The sequence below is a fragment of the Heloderma suspectum genome, chromosome 7 (genome assembly GCF_057233095.1).
Source record: "Heloderma suspectum isolate Gila_16-S chromosome 7, 16-S_ref, whole genome shotgun sequence".
NCBI lineage: Eukaryota > Metazoa > Chordata > Lepidosauria > Squamata > Helodermatidae > Heloderma > Heloderma suspectum.
In genome coordinates, this window is record NC_139464.1 from 10014660 (window position 1) to 10034352 (window position 19693).

General features: G+C 47.4%; 1 protein-coding gene across 2 annotated transcripts in view; it reads left to right on the plus strand.

The window, feature by feature from the left end:
• Positions 1 to 19693, plus strand: part of PFKFB3 (6-phosphofructo-2-kinase/fructose-2,6-biphosphatase 3) — a 100092-nt gene that overhangs the window by 69106 nt on the left and 11293 nt on the right. For both annotated transcript variants that reach the window (XM_084809066.1, XM_084809068.1), the window contains exons 2-13: positions 3553 to 3678; positions 4924 to 5020; positions 7080 to 7146; positions 7915 to 7989; positions 8491 to 8547; positions 9446 to 9570; positions 10644 to 10851; positions 11923 to 12069; positions 13463 to 13567; positions 15505 to 15634; positions 16994 to 17056; positions 18044 to 18108. In XM_084809066.1, coding sequence (XP_084665192.1) covers positions 3553 to 3678; positions 4924 to 5020; positions 7080 to 7146; positions 7915 to 7989; positions 8491 to 8547; positions 9446 to 9570; positions 10644 to 10851; positions 11923 to 12069; positions 13463 to 13567; positions 15505 to 15634; positions 16994 to 17056; positions 18044 to 18108 — 1265 coding nt within the window. The remainder of the gene's footprint in view (positions 1 to 3552; positions 3679 to 4923; positions 5021 to 7079; positions 7147 to 7914; positions 7990 to 8490; positions 8548 to 9445; positions 9571 to 10643; positions 10852 to 11922; positions 12070 to 13462; positions 13568 to 15504; positions 15635 to 16993; positions 17057 to 18043; positions 18109 to 19693) is intronic.

Genomic DNA, 19693 nt, shown 5'->3' on the forward strand with positions numbered 1-19693 from the left:
AAATCCGTATATTTGAGCCTTCGAAGAGGAAATAATTTAATGAAAACATCTTCCTCCCCTGGCTGGTCGTTGGTACCCACAGTGAAGAGTGTGTAGGAGCAGAGATTAAGAGGGACCAACACTGCAGAGAGCACTTTGCACTGGAGCGCCGAAGTGCAGGGAGAAAAAGATTGCCCAGTTGGAATGACTGATAAGGAATCGGCCCTGTTTCTGCCCTTCTGGTTAATGTTTATTTCCCGGGCATGCTTTGGCCTCCAAAGAGGGGCGGGAAGAAAGCTGGCCTGCAAGCCCCTTGAGAGATGCTCTCTGGCTGCATAAGATGCTTTGCATAAAAAGCCTGATTTGACTGCTAGAGGAATGGATGGTAGCTGTCTTTTATGCAAAAAGCTACCTCCAGACTGAACAGACATTTTATCTGAAGACTCAGAAAGCCGTGGCAGCGGTGGTGGTAGCAGCTGTTTCTTTCCTGACTAGCTTACAACCCTGCTGATTGTGGGTGGTGTGTTGAAGCCACTCAGCACTGGATGAGTGTTCTCTGTATGTGCTCTGAAGCAGCCTCATCTTCGCTGGTTCTGCGCATAGTAGCAGACTTGCCAATTTTGCGTTCATTTCAGGAGGCTTGCGCTGGGTGATGCCTCCAAGCATTAGGAAATATGGCTCACCTTTTTCTTAAAACAACACCATATTCTGTTTCGGCATTCCGAGCTAGTTTGCATTAGGCAAAGCTGCATGACTTGGCTGAACAGGTTGTTTCATCCTATGAAGCTGAATAGCAGGGCAAAATGCACTCTGCCTGGTTTGGGGTTGTTTCCATTGTTGTTGTTATATGCAAACTCTGCCCACGGTGATGCAGCTCTTAATTAAAACGAGAACCATAATTTGAAGCTGTCTGCATCCTGAGCTTCCAATTCAGCAAGTTCGGTGCAGCATTTTGGAACCATTTCTTGTACGTCACTTTAAAAAAGAAAAAAACCATCAACTTGAGTTCTGCGAACCTTAAGGGATGCTTCTCTTGTTCCTACTCCTCACAGCATTCTGTCTACAAAATAGGACCACATGCGTACTCTGTGATCTCACTGCCCAAGCATGGGAATTAGCACTGGGTGCAGAATTTGGTATCTCAAGAACCCCAGATTTTAAAAGCAAGTTTCTAGACCTTAAGGTAGCAAAGATGTTTGCAAGTATGTAGGCAATGCAAGGTTAAAAAAAGATCTCCAAAGCAGGAGAGACAGTAGTGAGAATAGCACTGAGTGGAATTTATAGGTTAGTGGTGGATTTTCAGGGTTCTGCGTAGCTCCTCCCCAATCCTGCCCCACTTCCAAAGACTTAACAAAACCATAATCAATTGCACAAAGAATCCTGTGCATATTTACTTAGTCTGCAATCTTATACATACTTACCTGGGATTAAGTTCCATTGGACTTGGTGGCACTTACTTCTGAGTAGAAATACATAGGACCGCGCTCTTAATTGATATAGGTCAAATTCTTCCAGGCATTCGGCAGTATATGGTAAGTGTTTAATTGATCCTGGAATGCCTTCTGGTTATGGTTGTTTGTTTTTGAGATAGTTTGTTTGAAGTTGTTTTAGATATGTTTCTTTTGTGTATATTGTCTGTTCATGTGTTTTTTTATGTAAATGGTTTTTAATCTCTGTATATTGTATTTTTAATGTTTTTAATCTTTGTAAACTGCCCAGAGAGCTCCGGCTATTGGGCGGTATAGAAATGTAAATAATAGTGATAATAATAAATGAACCTGGGTTTGTTTTCCCTTGAGAATTGTGTGTGTGATACCATATATATGCACACATACAATCCCATTCCGATGCTCCCAAGCCCGTTATATCCTTGGCAACACTCTTGCAAGGTAGGTTCGGCTGAGAACTAACAATTTGCTTTGAGCCTTGCTAGTGAGCTACTTGGTTGGTCAGAGATTGGAAACCAGATCTCCCCACTCCCAGTTGAACATGCCTCTCCTTTGCCACACCACACTGATTTTCTTTTACACAGTGGTAACTCCTGTTGACTCCTTACAGCTTAGCGATCTCCCCAGTAAAGGGGCCCAGTGGTTAGTGCTTGAAGTGTCATCTGATGCATCCCATGACAAGGCATTGCATTTAGCCTCTTTTGGTGGTGCTGTAGGGCTGACATGTTCACTTGCTTGCTCTGCTATAACCTCATACATGTTTGCAGGCTGCAGGACTCTTGCAGACACTGTGCAGTTGGGTGTTCCTTCAGGTGTCTCGCACACCTTGTTCCCAAGCAAAGTCTCTTACCAAAGGTGCTTGGAATGCAAGAAAGGAAGGCACGGACCTTTCTTGGCGATATGCCGCTCTCAGACTCCCCCGGGCACTCGGTGTGCCAAGGACTCCTCATCCTTCCTTGAATTTTTGCCTCCTGGAGCAGCAGAGGAGCAACATCCTTTGGCTGCCATGCTGTCATGCGAATGCTTTGCAAGGCATCTGGTTGGAGTTGCCATAGAGATGCATTGGGCAGGATCAAGCCCAGAAGAATTACAAAGACCTCACATGCCAGAAAGTTGTAATGGAGGGAGGAGAAGGGCAAATGTGTATTGTGTAGCGGCAAGTTTCTGCTCTGTTGAGTAACAGCCAACCTGAGAGGAGTTTGTTGCTCCTGAGCAGCAGAAGTGGGTACAAGCTGGGGGAAGTCGCGATTGGAAGGCAAAGGGATACATGGCTAGAAGAGACTATTTCTGTGACTGGCTTCTGAGATGCTGCCAGGAATGGTTCCATGCATTTCTGAGTGTTGTGCAGTTTTGTAAGCCATAAGGACTAGAAACTTACTGAGATTCTTAGGAAGCTGAATTTTGCATCAGGTACAGGGGGGAAATCTCATTGGCGTGCCATAAGTGTGGTGTGTGTGTGTGTGTGTGCGTGTTGGGGGGGGGGATAGCAGAAGATCTTGGCTGGTGCATCATGATTTCTTATCCAGTACCCCTGCAGCTGATTTGGTATGTCTGGCATGTGTCCCATTGTAATGATAACGCAACCAGTTTTGCAGACTCCTGGTTTTAAATGTCTAGTAGCGGAAGTTGTTTCGTCTCAAGGCTGGAGTGGAAAAGCTGACATATGTATAGCAAACTGGGACATATTGGCTCCCCCCTCCCCTGCCCTTTGGTCTTTTGAAGGACCAAGCTTAGAGTAGTATTTGCGTCGGTGTAATGCTCTGTAAGTATTCAAAGTACTTTGCGCATGTTATCTTGGTAATCCGTACAACAACTCTGTAAAGTAGGTTACTGTTATTATCCCCCTATTGTAGATTGTTGGGGCTGAGTCTAAGAGACATTGGTTTGGTTATGGCCACCTAGTGAGTTCATTATGGCAGAGGTGCGATTTGAATTTGGCTACTTCCTAGTTTACAGAGTAACCTTTTAGCTACTATGGCAAACGTGCACTAGTTTATATGTACTTTTTAGCTACTATGGCAAACAGGTGCCTGATCTTGTAAAATGCAATACTAAAACGGTAGAAGGGAACTTAGGTTGTTTTAACAGCCACTTTCTTGCTATTTTTCTCCCCCGCCTCCTGTAGCATGTGGTCCGCAGCTTACCAATTCACCCACTGTGATTGTCATGGTTGGCCTCCCAGCTCGTGGGAAAACCTACATGTCCAAGAAGCTGACCCGCTACCTCAATTGGATTGGCGTCCCAACAAAAGGTGAGGTTCTGGGCTAATTTAGCCTTTTAAAGTTGGGGGCTCTGGGGGGGGGCTTCAGACACTTCCTTATGTGGCTGCTTAGTCCGTGAATCTGTCATCGTTGGCATTACTTGTTTAAAGGGTGCCCCTGTTGAGTTGGATGCCTCTTTGGTGCAACTCGGGAGATGTTGCACGGATGATAGATTCTTCCAGAACATGTTCATGTCTCTCCAGAAATAATTCCCTGAAAGTACATTCATGGAGCTGGCCCTCTGGCAACCCAAGGTCAGTGCTGGTTGAACTACTGGAGTTGGGTTACATGTTTCAGAAGTTCAGTTGTTGGAACTTCTGAAAAGTTCCAACAAACTTTTGAAGGTTGTTGGAAAGTCACCTTCATGTTCAACCATCTACTGTACATTGGAAAGTGCGTTTCTAAGATTCCGTACGGAAGGGACTCGAGCTTAACGGTGGAGCCTGTACTTTGCGTGCAGGGGGTCCCAGATTCAGATCCTGCCCAATTAAAAGGATCCTGGATTGCATTGCTCAAGGAGACAATTGGAGTAGACCACTCCAACTGGAGCAGGGGGATTAGATAAGACTGTTTTTGTCAGGCCGGTGGTCTGGCTTGGTTTCAAGACAGGTTCATCAATTAGGGTCTCTTTCTGTTTGGTGGCGAAGCCGTAGCTCAGCACCAGAGCACAAACTTTGTCTAGAGAAGGTCCCAGTTTCAATCCCTGGCATCTCCAGTTAAAGACTCTCAGAGAAAGACCATGGCAGGTCACTGCCAGTTGGAGTATACCAGAATAGGCAACTTGGTGCCCTCCAATTGTTTTGGACTACAATTCCCATCAGCGCTGACCATTGGCCATGATGGCTGGGGCTGATGGGAGATTTGTGTAATCCCAACTTTATTCTGGCCTCTTGTTCAACGTTGAAAATAATGTACTAGCCCATAAATATGTCACCAGCCTATCCATTCGTGGGTAAGTCACTGGTTACCCCCATGAACGGTCTGGGGGAAGATAAACTCAACACGTCCTCATCCAGTTTTACAAAAAAACGTTTACGAATATCTGCCCTGGAGGCAACCCTGATTCACCGCAGAGAGGCTGGCAAATTCCTGGTTGCAAGCCTGCCCTACCTTTGTTGCAGTATATACAAACCATTTTTGCCAGGGAAGCCTATTGAAACTCATTTGTTTGTCTGTCTTGCTGGGCTGCCCCGGCTGAAGTGTCGGCACTGACCTTTCCCTTCCTTGCCTTGCAGTGTTTAATGTTGGAGAGTATCGCCGTGAAGCCGTGAGACGTTACAGTTCCTATAACTTCTTCCGTCCTGATAACGAGGAGGCAATGAAGGTCCGCAGGTGAGTGTGGTTGTGCTCCCAAGTTCCCTTGGGCCTCTGCTTTTTGTTCTCACTGCTGTCAGGGTGGAGATGCTCTTTTGATTAATCCAATGCTTTGCCCAAGACTATACAGCAAACAGGAGACCGGAGGTATAAGGTGATGGTGGGGGCTTGTCTTTTGGGTGCCCAAGAGCTCCTTAGCCCTGGAGCATAGAGGGCTGGGGTGCTGTCTTGTCCATAACAATTGAGGGTGGTGACTAGTCCAGACAAAGATGCTCTATCCTGGGTACTCAGCTCTTCCCAGCTCACATCACCGACAAGATGGAGAATATGTGCCAAAGTGATAGCGTGACGATAAAATGGAGCTGGTGCTCTCTGGTAACACTGAGGAGGGGAAAAAATGTTTGGAGAGGTACAGGCAAGTGTCTGCTTAAGAGAACAATCCTATGGCCACTAGACACTGTCTAGAGGGCCACAGGATTTTTTGGTTTCTGGGAACCACGCTCCTTGCCTCCTCGTAGCCAGCACGGTTCTCTCTGCACCAGCTGCTTCTCCAGGCTCACAAATGGAGCGTGGAGAGGGTGAAAAGAGGGCAGTCCCAGGGGAGGAGACCGTGGAAGCCTCTTTATGAGGCTTCCTATGTGCTGTGCAGCCTGCTGTCAAGGGCTCCTTGGAGGGCTCTCTCAGACTAATCCAGTAGCCAAGTCCAGACACAGACAAAGGGATTCTTTTCAAAGCTTTATTCTTCTTTTACAACTTAACAACTCTACAGGTAGCAACTAGATCTGAGCAGCAGCATCCCTATGCCCTAAGTTGGAACAGTTGGTCCCCATTTGAAAGGCAATTACTGGCAGACCCCTGTATTTAAGGACTAGGGAGAATCCCTCCCCTTTTCCCTTGGATCCCCGGGGCGCAGCCGATTGAGTGCACGCCAACCGGGCACTACGCCTCCTTTCCGTGCCCTCCATCTTGCGCCACTCTCTGCGTCTGCGCCGCGCATCCACCAAGTCTGCTATCTGTGCTGATGGCTCCACCCATTGCTTCATTCTGGCTTACAAGTGTTAAACTGGAGAGCGACCTGTCAAGGGTCAGGGTGACCATACTCTACTGCTCCTCCACGAAGGGAGCTTGATTGAGCCATCCAGCCACGTCGAGCAGGCTGCAATTCATTCTATCGAATTCTGGAATATTTTGTTGTTGCAGGCTGAACATTGACTCGATATTTACCACCACCACCACCCTGCCAGTCCTGCTGGCCCTTGAGTCAAGAATAAGAGTCAGTGCTTTCAGGGCATGCCTCTGATCTTTAGGCAGTCAGCACATTAAGGGTACATTCTCATTCTGCAAAACTTTTGAGAATCTAATATAACCTGAAAACTGCATTTTGTGAATAGAAGCATTGTCCTTTGTTGACGATTCAAGGTGACTGTTTGAACAGGATGCAATAGCCTTCTCTCCCTTGACTGTTTCCAAGTAGTCTGGGAAGCATCTAAGCACATGTTTTGCTAGTGAGAGTCTGTGGCAAAGGCATTTGCTGTAAAGCATGTGGTTTTTCGGTTCAACTCGCTAAATATAAAATAACAGGTTTGGTGGATTCAGGTGAAGTGTGAATGATCTCAGCAGTGGTGCAGTCTGCAGTCCAGAACAGAATTGCCTTACACTTGAACTTCCACGTAGGTACCAACAAAGCACGATGCCAGTCCTCATGGCTCTGGATAAATTGGCAGATAAATGTTATTCTCCCTTGGGATCAAAGCGCCAGCTGCCTTACTTGGTTAGCAGTTGGATTCTCTAGCAGCAATATGGAAGTATTAACAAATCAGTCACATTTACAGGGGTTTGACTCCTTTGTGCCACCTACAGATATTTGCTCTGGCAGCGGCTTGCTGCAGGGCACCTGCTAACTGCAGTGGTGGCTCACTGCGGTCTGGATTATGTATCGATGGGGGAATCAAGGGAGGCTTTGGGAGTTGGTGGCAGAATAGTCTCCTCGGTAGCAAGGTTGGGGCTAAGTTGCCTTTAGCTTCCTACTAACTCTGTGATTCACAGCATCCTTAACCTGCCTTTCCTGTTGTTGCAGGCAATGCGCCTTGCATGCCCTGAGAGACGTCAAACTGTACTTGTCTGAGGAAGGTGGTCAGATTGCGGTGAGTGGCTTTTTTAACGCAGGGGTCTTGTTCCCGGCAGAGTGACGCGCTGTCTCTGCAGCTTGGATGCAGTTTCCTGTTGGGGCCGTGTGTGTGCACAGCTGGTCTCTAGTGAAAAGGTTTTTCTCAGTGCACACAGGCTTGGGTGGGTTTCATCTTTTTGGTTTTGTCTGGTCTCCTCTTTCTCGTTATTAGTATACCCGGGTTCACTACTATTATTAGTACACCCAGGGCTCCTACTGTGTTTTCCAATTTTCAAAGCAAGAGGGTCATACCTGGGATCTCTTTAACCCTTGGATTACTAAGCATAGGTTAGTTATTATGTCCTGACTGTGCACTCTTGCTCAGAATGTAAAAGTCTGGGGGATTCTGGGAGGTGGGGTCCCTGGAGGACACCATGTTGAGTAATCCTGTGCTGGACCATAGCTCAGTGGTAGAACATGTGGCTTGCATGCAGAATGTCCCACATTTCAATCCGTGGCAACCCCCAGGGAAAGGCTTTTGGGAAATCCTTGTGCCATGGACAATCCTGGTCTGGATGGGCAAAATGCCGGATGGCATAACGCCCAGAATTCTTTGCAAGGTACCCAATACTAGATGGTTCCCCAGAAATGGGCTGTGGTTCGTAGTGCTCTTCTTGGGTAGAACCCTCTCCCCTGGGGCAGGGACAGGACAGTTCGGGAGAAACATGCCCTTGCCCACTAAAAAAAGAACCGTTTTTTAAAAATAAGCTCTCTGACCTCGTTGATTTTTCTCTCCTGAAAAAAGGTTTTTGATGCTACAAACACGACGCGTGAGAGAAGATCAATGATCTTGCATTTTGCCAAAGAAAATGGATTCAAAGTGAGTAATGCAAACATGCTAGCGAGGAATACTGGTATGAAGTCCGCTGTCATAACGACGGAAAGAGGAGTATCCCAGGTGTGCCTGTTGCTGTGCTGCAGTTGTAGTCCTGCCGTTCCTGTGTTTGAGAAATCACTGCAGAGACATTTCTTTTTCCTTTCAAAAATGCATTTTTGCAAGTTTCTTTGAAACTCATGGGATGGTACTGGCACTGTCTGGCTGGGCACAGGACACAGCAAGGAACATTCGCTCCATGGCAGAGCACATCCTTTGCCTGCAGAATGTCCCAGGATGGCATCTCCAGTCCCTAACTAGCATCTCCAGTTAGAAGGATTTCATTTACCAGGGCTAGGAAAGACCTTTCTGCCTGAGATCCCAGAAAGCTGATGCCAGGCAGAGCAGAGAACTAGATGGACGAATGGTCTGACACTGTATAGAGCAACTCTGTGTGTTTCTCTTGCCTGTTACTTTAAAAACTGTCTTCCTTCTGCTGCTTCCCAGGTGTTCTTCATTGAATCTGTCTGCAATGACCCAACTGTTGTTGCTACCAACATTATGGTAAGTCTGAAAAGTGTCCCCTCTCTGTCAGAGTCTCGTCCAGCCTGGAAAGAGCCCTTAAAAATGCATTTTGTGCTAGAGATGGATATGGCAGGCTTGGTGCAATGTCTTGAGTAGATCTGGTTGAGTGGTGGGGCCAGGCTGAAATCTTTGCTTGCCAACGGACGGTGTCGAACTGCTTTTCAGCCTGAGGGACAAATTCCATTTCAGAGAAGTTCTTGGGAACTGTGTTCCAGTGGTGGGTGGGGGCCGAGGCAAAAGAGGGCAGGGCCAAAGTTGCCAGCATATTTTAGCTTAAAGCTCTTGCTGCCCGTAACTCACTAAGCCTTAAAGGAGGCATGTCGACCCTATAGAATGGAGGAAAACCTGCATAAAAGCTGGGAAACCACCAAACAATTGGGGGAAAGGAGATGGGGCCAGGAAAAGTGGGCATGGGGAGCCCTATAAAAATGGGAACAATTGTGGTATTGTGATGGCAAGGAGAGACCCATGAAGCCCATTGATCAATGTCCTCCACCCGCAGTTTCCTACAAGGATTCAGACAGCTGTTTCAGCATTGGCCTCCACCAGCAACTGTGCAGCGTTATTACTGCTGACGACCTCTCTCTTGTGGCCCATTCAAACTGGCTCTTGATGATAGGTGCCACTGTCCCTTTGAAGGGGCTGATTCAGTCAGCCCTGTTCTTTCGGGCGGAAAGCAGCCAATGGGCAGCTTTGGCCAATCCTGCTCTGTAATTTCTCTATCACCCTCCGACAACTGGCACCAAAATAGTGTGATGATCTAGATGCCTGTGAATCACACTCCATCAACACGCCAGTAAAACTGTCTTGGTTTAGTGATGGGCTACTTAATTCTTACACCCCCCCACACACACTACTTTTCATTATATTGCTCTAGGAAGTCAAATTGTCCAGCCCAGATTATAAGGACTGCAACTCAACTGATGCTATGGAAGATTTCATGAAGAGAATCAGCTGTTACCAATCTAGCTACCAGCCCCTTGACCCAGATGACTATGATAGGTAAGGAAACTGGTATAGTCCGATCTCTTTTTTAAGGAAGCAAAGTCACTTCTCTGCCTACTTAACCCCCCCCCCCCGCCACACACACACACACTATGTTAACCGCTTTGCAGTGGGAGATCTTTGTTATGGCCAAAGAAGTCATTTTCAATTGCTTTAAAATAAATAAATCATTTTGGTAAATGTATCACTTAGATAGATGCACAAACGTGAGAAACATTTGCAAGGGCAATTTGCTTGGTTTTAAGCGATTAGATGCACTGAAAGTGAAAACAAGAGGGGCAGAATTTTGAAATGCTTCTGTGAGCTTGCCTGCAGGATGATTGGGATGGGCGGGGAGGTGCCTTTAGCTCAGCAGTGACACGAGTCGCTCTGAGTCTGAGGGGGGCCTCAGAACTTCAGAAGGAAGGCAGAAGGGTCCTCCTGTTTTAACAACCAGATAATATACAAATTCAGTGGGTTAATTGCACCTAGCGCTGTGCAGCAGGGGTGCAGAACCTCTTTCAGCCCATTTTTGAGAAGCTCTTGCAGGCCGCATTCTAGTGGCAAAATCTAGTAGATCTATCTACTAAATCTAGTTTGCTATCTAGTAGATAGCAAAAGGGGTGGGGCCAAAAACACCAGTGTATTTCGGCTTAAAGCTTTTACTGCTGGTAACTAAGCCTTAGGAGAGGCAGGTCAGCCTTTTAGAATGGGGAAAAAACTGCACAAAAGCTGGGAAACCACCCAACAGTGGTCGGAGGAAATGGGGTGGGGCCAGGGGAAGGGGTGTGGCCATCTGGGGAACCCTGGAGGCTGGATTGGGACCCCAGCGGGCCAGATTAGGACCCCAGACCCGTACAGGTTGTTAGTGAAATGCAACACTTGGCATAAGACCGCTTTAGCTGCTGCCAAATACTTCTGCAGCTGATCTACTCTTTTCGTGGGATTATAACTTTAGGCAAGGGTGCAGCATCTTTGACATTTTTGTGCAGCCCCACATATGGGTTCCACAGTTCCTTGAATTTGACATTTCTTTTGGGCAGATGGTTTTGATCTAACCGTTTCGGCATGTGCCTGCTTTTCCTCCCTAGAGAGCTGTCGCTCATCAAAGTGATTGACGTTGGCCGAAGGTACCTAGTGAACAAGGTCCAAGACCACATCCAGAGTCGCATTGTCTACTACCTGATGAACATCCACGTCCAGCCCCGCACCATCTACCTGTGCCGGCATGGCGAGAGTGAATCCAACCTCAAAGGGAAGATTGGCGGGGACTTGGGACTGTCCAGCAGAGGCAAAAAGGTAGAGGGCTGGGGCGAGTCCTGTGTTTTGGGGCCGAGAGACTGGCCTTTAATCAGGATATGCTTACCTGGGAATTAGCCCTGTTGAGCACATCGAGACCTACTTCTGTGTAAATGCACATGGGATTGGGTTGGTAAGAGTGTGAGCGGACACACACATCCCTGGTGTCTTTGCTTTGTGACAAAACAGCTCTTCCGTTTTCACCTGTCTTTCCTCAGACCTGTTCACCTTGCTCTTCGAAATCTAAATTATCTCAAAGGAAACATATGTTCATGCTTTATTCTGAATGAAGCGTGGTAGATTTGGGAGGGGAAGGGGTCAGAAGAGCAGCAGGTGCCTCCATAAGAAAGAGGGGATCATGGCCAAAGGCCTTGAGTGAAAGGCTGGTAAACATGTAGCAACACTCGAGACGTTCCTGGACATTTTAGAATGTTTGCATGTGACCATGAGGACTAACAGCTTGCGATCTAAAGTTTATGAAAACAAGGCTGAGGTCCTTAGAAATCCAGAAAACTGTGTTACAGGGAAGACAACCCTTTACATTGCTCCTCCAGAACTTAAAAAAGGGGGGGGGGCGGAACCCTCAAGACCTCTTCCTTTGCCCTATTCTGCCACTATAGGACCACATGGAATTTGTTCCTGGCGTAATGAATATGCCCCTTAAGTTCCTCACCCGCTGTGAGCTCTAGTATCCCAGTGTCGTATTGATAAACTACCAAACTGTGTCTTGGAGTAGGTAGGGGTTTTTTTTCTCCAGAACTGTCCAAACTTTCTGATATAGGATTTGGTCCCTTTTTTGGAGTATCCCATTTAATAGCTGCGTCAATCCTGTTCCTTTACTTGTGCCATCAGTACCACTGGGCTGTGTGATGCAGCCTGGTGATGTCATAATGCTGCATCCCATGTCCATGGCAACCTCGGCAATGTTCCTTGCTGACACAGTTGATCCACTGTGCCTCACAAATTCCCCATTTCCCAAAGCAACTCTGGTTGTGAGACAAGAGAGGGGTCTCATAGAAAGTAGTAAGGGCTGGACCATTCTCTTCATCTTTTTTCTTCTTCTTTCTATAGTTTTCCAAGGCACTGAACCGTTTTGTCCAGGAGCAGAACCTGAAAGATCTCAAAGTTTGGACCAGCCAGCTGAAGAGGACAATCCAGACAGCAGAAGCTCTTGACCTGCCCTACGAGCAGTGGAAGGCGTTGAATGAAATAGATGCTGTAAGTGTCTTTGTGCGATCGGAGGCTTTCGAAACTGTATGGCTGGGGTCATCCTCCCCACACCGCCCGCTGCCAAAAGGGGTACTGGTCTAGAAGGAAACTGTTGAGGTGGCCAGAACTTAATCAAAGAAGGGGCACAGCAACCCCGTTGCTCAACTTGACAGAGGCCTAGTTTTACCCTGGGGGCAGGTGGGGGGCAGCCAGGAGCTTTCAGTCACATGAGCCTTACGTTTGCAGTCTGAAGTGGTACAGCTCAGACACAGGTTTGTCGTCTCAGTGAGGACTACTTTGATTATTTATTATGTAATGATTATGAACAGTATTTGTATGCAGCCCAATAAGTGACGTCCACTGGCTGGTTTACAGTTGAAAACATTTAAATGGTAAAGATTAAAACAAGCAAAAAAGAAAAGCCTACAAAGGGGGCACAAGGCCATCTTTTGGGGAGGGTATGCCATAACCGTGGCACCACTGCCGAAAAAGCCCTCTCCTTAGTAGCCACCTGTTGCACCTCGTTTAGTTGGGGCACCAGGAGAAGAGGCTCTGAAGGTGATCTTAAGGTCCAGGTTGGTATCTGAAGGAGGAGGTGATCCTTCAGGTAACCTGGCCCCAAGCCATTTAGGGCTTTACAGGTGAATACCAGCACATTTGTTTTACCTTAAAACATTTTCACTCCACCTTTTCTTGTCCTAAGCCTTAAATCAGGGGTGGGGAACATGTGGCCTTCCAGATGATGTTGGACTGCAACACTCATCAGCCCTAGCCAGCATAGCCAATGGTGAAGGATGATGGGAGTTGCAGTCTTATGGAGGGCCACATGTTTCCCATCCCTGCCTTAAATGGATCTCAAGTGTAATAATATTTATTTATTGCATTTATATCATGCCTTTTTTCCCTCTTGCAAAGAACCCAAGGTGGTTTACATTATCCTCCTCCTGTCCATTTTATCCTCACAACAACAACAACCCTGTGAGGTAGGTTGGGCTGAGAGTCTGTGACTGGCCCAAAGTCACCCAGTGAGCTTCCATGGCTGAGTGGGGACTAGAACCCAGCTCCCAGTCCCAACACTCTTACCACTACACCACACTGGCTGTCATAATATTGCACACAATTCAGAGAACAGTAAGTGTATTGAAATCCCACTGAAATCTACCTGTATTTCACAGTGTTCTCCTGTCCTGGTGATTTGCTCTGCACTACCGTTGGCCATCTCTTTGCTTAGGAGCTGGCAACCATATTTTGTCTTGCGAATCTTTGTGAGATGAAAAGGCCTAGTTCAGGGAGGGATTTCACTATAATCTGGCTTGGAAACTGGCTGTGTGATCAATCTCTTCTTCCCACCCCCAGAAGCTTGCCATGATAGACGCTGGAATGTTTCTCTTGGTTCTTCTAGGGTGTGTGTGAGGAGATGACTTACGATGACATCAAGGAGAAGTATCCTGAGGAATTTGCTTTGCGTGACCAGGACAAATACTATTACCGCTACCCATCTGGGGAGGTATGTATAGCAGCACACGAGACTGCTTTAAAAACATGGATTAGACCCAGAGGGGGGTGGGCGCAAAGTGACTTTCCTGCCCCCTCCTCTCGCTTCCAGCACCCCAAGTCCCCCCGAAAAGACTCCCCATTAAGGGCCAGGGGACCCTCTAAAAGGGGTGGGCTGTGGCATGGGGCCTGAGGAGGAACAGCCCCCCTATTCAGCAGGGTCCCCTGGCCCTTGTGGGGGGTTGGGGGGAGCTGCCAGGGTGACCAGGGGATGGGAAAGTCAACTTTTCCAATCCTGTCTACGAGCAGATCTCTGGATCCAACCCCATGAAATTGTGCTTTGGAGTTTGTGTTTCGTCTGCCTGTTTTGCTCCTTGGGACACAAGGGGATGGTTTGAGATGACTGGGGTATCTGTGTTAATGGAACATAGCATGGAGTTTTGGGCCTCTGGATGGATGAGACAGAAGGGCCAGTGTGATCCTAGAGGATACTGTGGTCTAGAATGTTTCAGTTTTCAACACAGTTTTCAATTCAGTAGATGGCCTTAGGGAAGTTCTTCTCTCTCCATCTGACTTTCAGTTACATTGGAGTTGTTTCAGAGAGAAGAACCTATGGCTGGAACGAGATAACTTCCAAAACTGCATCTCCCCAAGACACAAGTTTCAGAAACAAGCCAGTGAAGCTCAGGAATGTGCCTGTGTGGCACAATGGTTAGCAGGGAAACTCCCCCTACCCCCTGTTTTACTCTGCAGCTCCCTATAATGGAGCTGATGTTGCTCCACTGTGAGTGAACACCGTGCCTACAAAGATGGATATAAAATACAAAATAAAAGAAAATACAAAGATGTATATAAATAAATAAAATAAACAGAAGTGAAAAGTGGCTCCAAGCCAGTTATGAACTGCTGTGTCTACTGTCTCCTCCTTGTTCCTCTTTATTCTGTGCCCTGGTGAATTTGCAAGGCCCCCTGAGGCCTCCTTTAAAGACTATCCTTGCCTCTAGAGCTTGCTAACCTTGCAGAAAAACAAGCCTCTGAAACATGCAAGTGCCTGTGTTTTGAAAGTAAGATGGAACAAAAGTGAACTCTCTTCAGGGAAGGATGGTGGCTTCCCTCCTTCTGAATTGGGTGTGTGAGGGGAACTGTCCCCCTTCCTGGTTCTCTGTCCACAGTTGGGTTCTGCATCTTCTGGGAGCATCTCTAGGACCTTCTAGATTTCTCCAATTCTAACACACACGCGTGCACGCACGCACACACACCTATCTACCTAGAAATCCAGGCCAGATGACAGCCATGTTTCCTCAGAATTTTCTTTACTGAAAACTCAAACCTCCGTGCCCCTACCCACTGGTGAACCAGGGTCTAAGTCGGGAAGGTAATTCCCCTTTAAACATACTTTGGCATTAGCCGGGGGGGGGGGGGGAGAAATTTTGTAGCAATGTCTATCTCCCTCTTCATGGAGCAGTGTTTTCCCTCAAAATAAAGAAAAGGACATGCTTTTCAGCTTTCATATGCATTGATTGACTGAAAAAGCAGAAAATGGAGCCCCCAGAAAATTTGTCTATAAGTGTCCAGTTACTGTATTTTTTTCTTAGCACACTTAAAAGGCAGCATCAAATAATGGCTGGTGATGGAAATATATATATATATATATATATATGTGTGTGTGTGTGTGTGTGTGTGTATATTTACTAGCACCATTTAACTCAGTATGCCTCAGGTACTTCAGCTCAGCTGGGTATGCAAGCTTTCCCATTTGCTAAAAACCTCCTTCCTTTGTTGCCTTTTCTGGTGGCTTCCTGGCCTACCCAAAATAATTAACTGGTGGCATAGAGAAGCTTCAAGAGACACACCGTGTCGAAGTCTTCGTCAGCATGATCTGGCCTTGAGTTCTTGTGGCTTCTCTCCCTTCTGCACCCTCTTTAACACATGCAGTCTCTTCCCCCCCAGTCCTACCAAGATCTGGTTCAGCGCCTGGAGCCGGTCATCATGGAGCTGGAGAGACAGGAGAACGTCCTTGTCATCTGCCACCAGGCCGTGATGAGGTGTCTCCTGGCCTACTTCCTTGACAAGAGTGCAGGTGGGTGGCTGCTATCTCCTCAGGCCTTGGCCGTCCGGCAGCAGCAGCTCTCGCTCCTTTAAACTCTTCACCTGCAATCCAAAGCTGTCTCACTAAGGAGTAAATTCCACTGAAATCAGTGGGGCTCACTTCTGAGTAATCCTGCTGAGGATTGCACTGTTGGGCCTTAAACAGTGGGTAGGTTAGGTTGACAAACCCGGAAGGGCCCGATTGATCTGCTGTCTCATTCGTTTTCTTAAACAATATCACCATCCATACACCATAACCACAAGAAGGCAGGTCCCTGTCTGCAAGGAGCTTACGGTGTAAAAATAGAGAGGAGGAAGCTAGAGGTGAGAGCAAAGAAGGAAAGACTATGCGGTTAGTTCTGTTATACATCCATGAGTTTCCTTTCAGTAGCCGATGAGGACTAAGGGGGTTGCATTTTGAGAGGGGTGGTTGAAGGGAGAGAAAAGCAGCGTTACGTTCTGGGAGGGAGTTCCAGGGGTAACGAATTCAATTTGAAGCAAAGGAGGGGGAGGGTTTCTCAGATTTGGTCCTAGAAAGCTGCTAGAAGTAGCTAAAATGAAGCAAGCGCAGTGTTTTGTGAGAGGCCTTGCTCTGGATCGACAATTTTATTGCAAACGTAATAACATTCCTCCCTCCCCTGAACATATGAAGCTGCTGTACTGACTCATACCATTGATCCATCTAGCCTGGGGTGGACGGAAGGCAGAGCTGGAGACGTTTTGGACTTCCAACACCTAGAAGCCCCTGCCAGCATGGCCAATGGCCAGGAATGCTGGGGGTTGAAGTCCAAAACATCTGGAGATCAACTTTCTGCCCACCCCAATCTCCCTCACCAAGGTTGTCTCCTCCCATCTTCCCCAACCAGATGTGTTGCATCTCCCATCATTTCCAGCCAGCATGCCCAACCCGTCCGGATGTGCACCCCTTACACATGGGAGCAGGGGTTGAGGTGGCATGGAGACTCCTAGCAGAGAATGATCTCTTGCAAGCGGGCACACCAGGCGGCATTGTGATCTTGCATCGGAGTGGGTGTCGCCCCCTTGAGAATGGCTGCAGCCGTTGAGGCAGTGTCTCAACTGGAAACAGTGCTGTGTGTCCTGAACAGATGGGCTGTGCTTACAAGAGTGAGGGGCAGATCAAGCCATGTCTGCAAAATGGGATGGGAAGAGTAAAAGGTAGCCCATAAATCAGCTTGTACCAGGCTTCCCCAATCTGGTGCCTTCCAGATATCTTCGACTACAACTCCAATCATCCAACACATCTGGAGGGGAGATTGTGGAAGGCTGCCCATATAATCTCTCTCTGTGTCCAGTTGGTCACCTGTCTGTGCTCTGTCTTGTTTTCTTTCAGAGGAAATGCCTTACCTGAAATGTCCCCTCCACACGGTGCTGAAGCTGACCCCTGTAGCCTACGGTGAGTCTGTCTGTCCGTCTGTCTTTCAAAGCTTTTTCGTAGCATAATGTCCCTGAGGCCGCTGGTCAGGGATGTGTCTCGTTGCCCCGAGCCCTGGACTGTCAAGGGTTTGAGAACCTCTAACTTTCATATTAAAAAGCATAAGTTTCTAGTCCTCATGGTGATGGTGGAAAACCTTAAAAAGGTGACAGCAGAAGATGCCAAAGCAGGTACATATGTAGCACTGAGTACACAGCCTTGATTATTACTCCATCCTCTGATTTCATTCCATTCCATTTGCAATTAGGACAGAGAGGTTAGGCCAGGAAGGTTGACCCGTTTCTCACTCCAGTGAACCTTCATCCCTTCTGCTGCTGCCAGAGTCTCAGACAGTGTACCGTACCCTGGCTGTAGGGCAGATGGGTGTGTCAGGCATGTTCTGCAACTGTTGGGGCTGTTACTTGACTGAAGAAATCTCATTGGGCACGTTTTAATGGAACCATCAGTTGATTGAAACTGCTGTGCGTCTGCATAGGGATGAAAAAGCATCTCCGCCATGGTGATGTATGTTACGGATACTGCCACAGCCACCGTCTTAGAAGGGGTGTTCTCTCTTGCGTGCACAAAGGGGAGAGGCCTCTTTTTAAGATGGCTTTTTCCACCCACGGATTTATGACTGCTTGTATTAAAGCAGCCTTCCAACCCGGCACCCTCCAGAGGTGTTGGACTGCAACTCCCATGGTTCCCAGCCAGCATGCAGGCTGGGAATTATGGGAGTTGTGGTCCAACATCTCTGGAGGGTGCCGGGTTGGGGAAGACTGTATTAAAAAACAATTAGCATGGGGTGCATGTGTATGTTTTTAAATCACCTGTCTGATTTAATTTGGGTCCCTTTTTTTAAATCAATCAAAACGTTCCTAATTGATTTTTGATCTAATCGGGTGAGTAAATATCACAGCCTTAGTCACTGACCATGTTCCCTGCCGTCTGCTCTTTCCCTTCTGTCAGGTTGCAGAGTTGAATCCATCTATTTGAATGTGGAAGCTGTGAACACCCACCGAGACAGACCAGAGGTGAGGGGCCTCTGGCCTCCTGTTGGGCCCTCCTCCCCTCAGCCCTGGGTAGTTGGAAAGGACCTGGGTAGACACCTGTATTTTAGAAAACCAGTCAAAGATGGATTCCCTCCTGTTGTAAGCTGTATTTCTTCCTGACAGTCAGCTAGTGGTGGTGGTAGTAGTGAGTAGTAAAAATAATCTTTACATACCTCTTTCCGAGTGTTCAAAGTGCCTCACTTTGTAAGTATACAAGAGCCTAGCTGTCACTGAGGTGGTCCACCTGTGTTGCTCTGAACCATTTAAGACTGCAGCTGGAGCCCATGTAGTAGAATGCTCCTCCATTTAAAAAAACAAACCCAAAAAGCCCTTCACATAGAAAACCAGCATGTCAGGGAGACAGGTTCTCCCCTAACACCTGGCATGCTAGCTTTCTGTGTGCAGGGAATATTTTGTTTTGTATGGAGGAGCATTCAGTCATGTGAGCCTCCACCTGCAGCTTGAAGTGGTAAACCCCAGGTTTACTAGCTCCGTGAGAACTAGGCCACTGTGGCTTCTGAAAGTTGCTCTCCTTATCCCTCCCAAAATATCTGGTAACACACTCTTTGCCTCCTGGCTTTCTAGCCCTTTTCACCATGTTTGCCTTCAAGCTGATGAGGAACTCCACGCAAACCCAGGCAATCTTATATTCTCTTTAAAAGCTGACGAGGTTGGCGTGGATGTACTAATTACAAAGTCGCTCTCATTAATTAATTCACTTATTATATTTCTATACCGGAGTCAAAGCTCTCTGGGCTGTTCACAAAAATTAAAAACCATCAAAATACATTATATGAAATGTAAAACCATTCACATAATGACATAGAACAAATAACACACAACAGCAACATATATCTAAAACAATTTAAGCAATCAGCCAGAGACAATCAAGAGACTCATTATACGCTGCCAGATGCCTGAGAGAAAGGGGCAGTTTTAACCTGGCATTGAAAAGATGACAGGCCTCATTGGGGAGCCACCACCAAGAAGGCTGTCTTACTTGCTGCCACGCTCCAAGCCTCCGTTGGAGGAGGCTCCCGGAAGAGGGCCTTTAGATGCAGAGCGTAGTGTATGGGTCGGATCATGCCGGGGGAGGCGTTACATCAGGTACTGTAGTCTCGAGCTGTGTAGGGCTTTATAGGTAAAAACCAGCACTTTGAATTGGACTCGGAAGCATACAGGCATCCAGCGCAAGCAGGCCAGAATTGGTCTTATTGTTCAGACCTTCTGGTCCCCGTTATCAGTTTGGCTGCCACATTTGCACAAGCTGCAGCTTCCGAACCGTCTTCAAAGGCAGCCCCACGTAGAGTGCATTGCAGTAATCTAACTTGGAGGTTACCAGAGCATAGACAATTGAAGCCTGGTTATCCCTGAGTCGGTAGAAGGCGCTCAGTGCCACCGAAGCTACTTGAGCCTCAAGTGACAACGATGGCTCCAGGAGGACCCCCAAGCTACAGACCTGCTCCTTTAGGGGAGTGCAACCCCATCCAGAACAGGTTGAGCACCCTCCATCCGGTCAGCAGAACCACCCACCAACAGCATCTCAATCTTGCCTGGATTGAGTTTG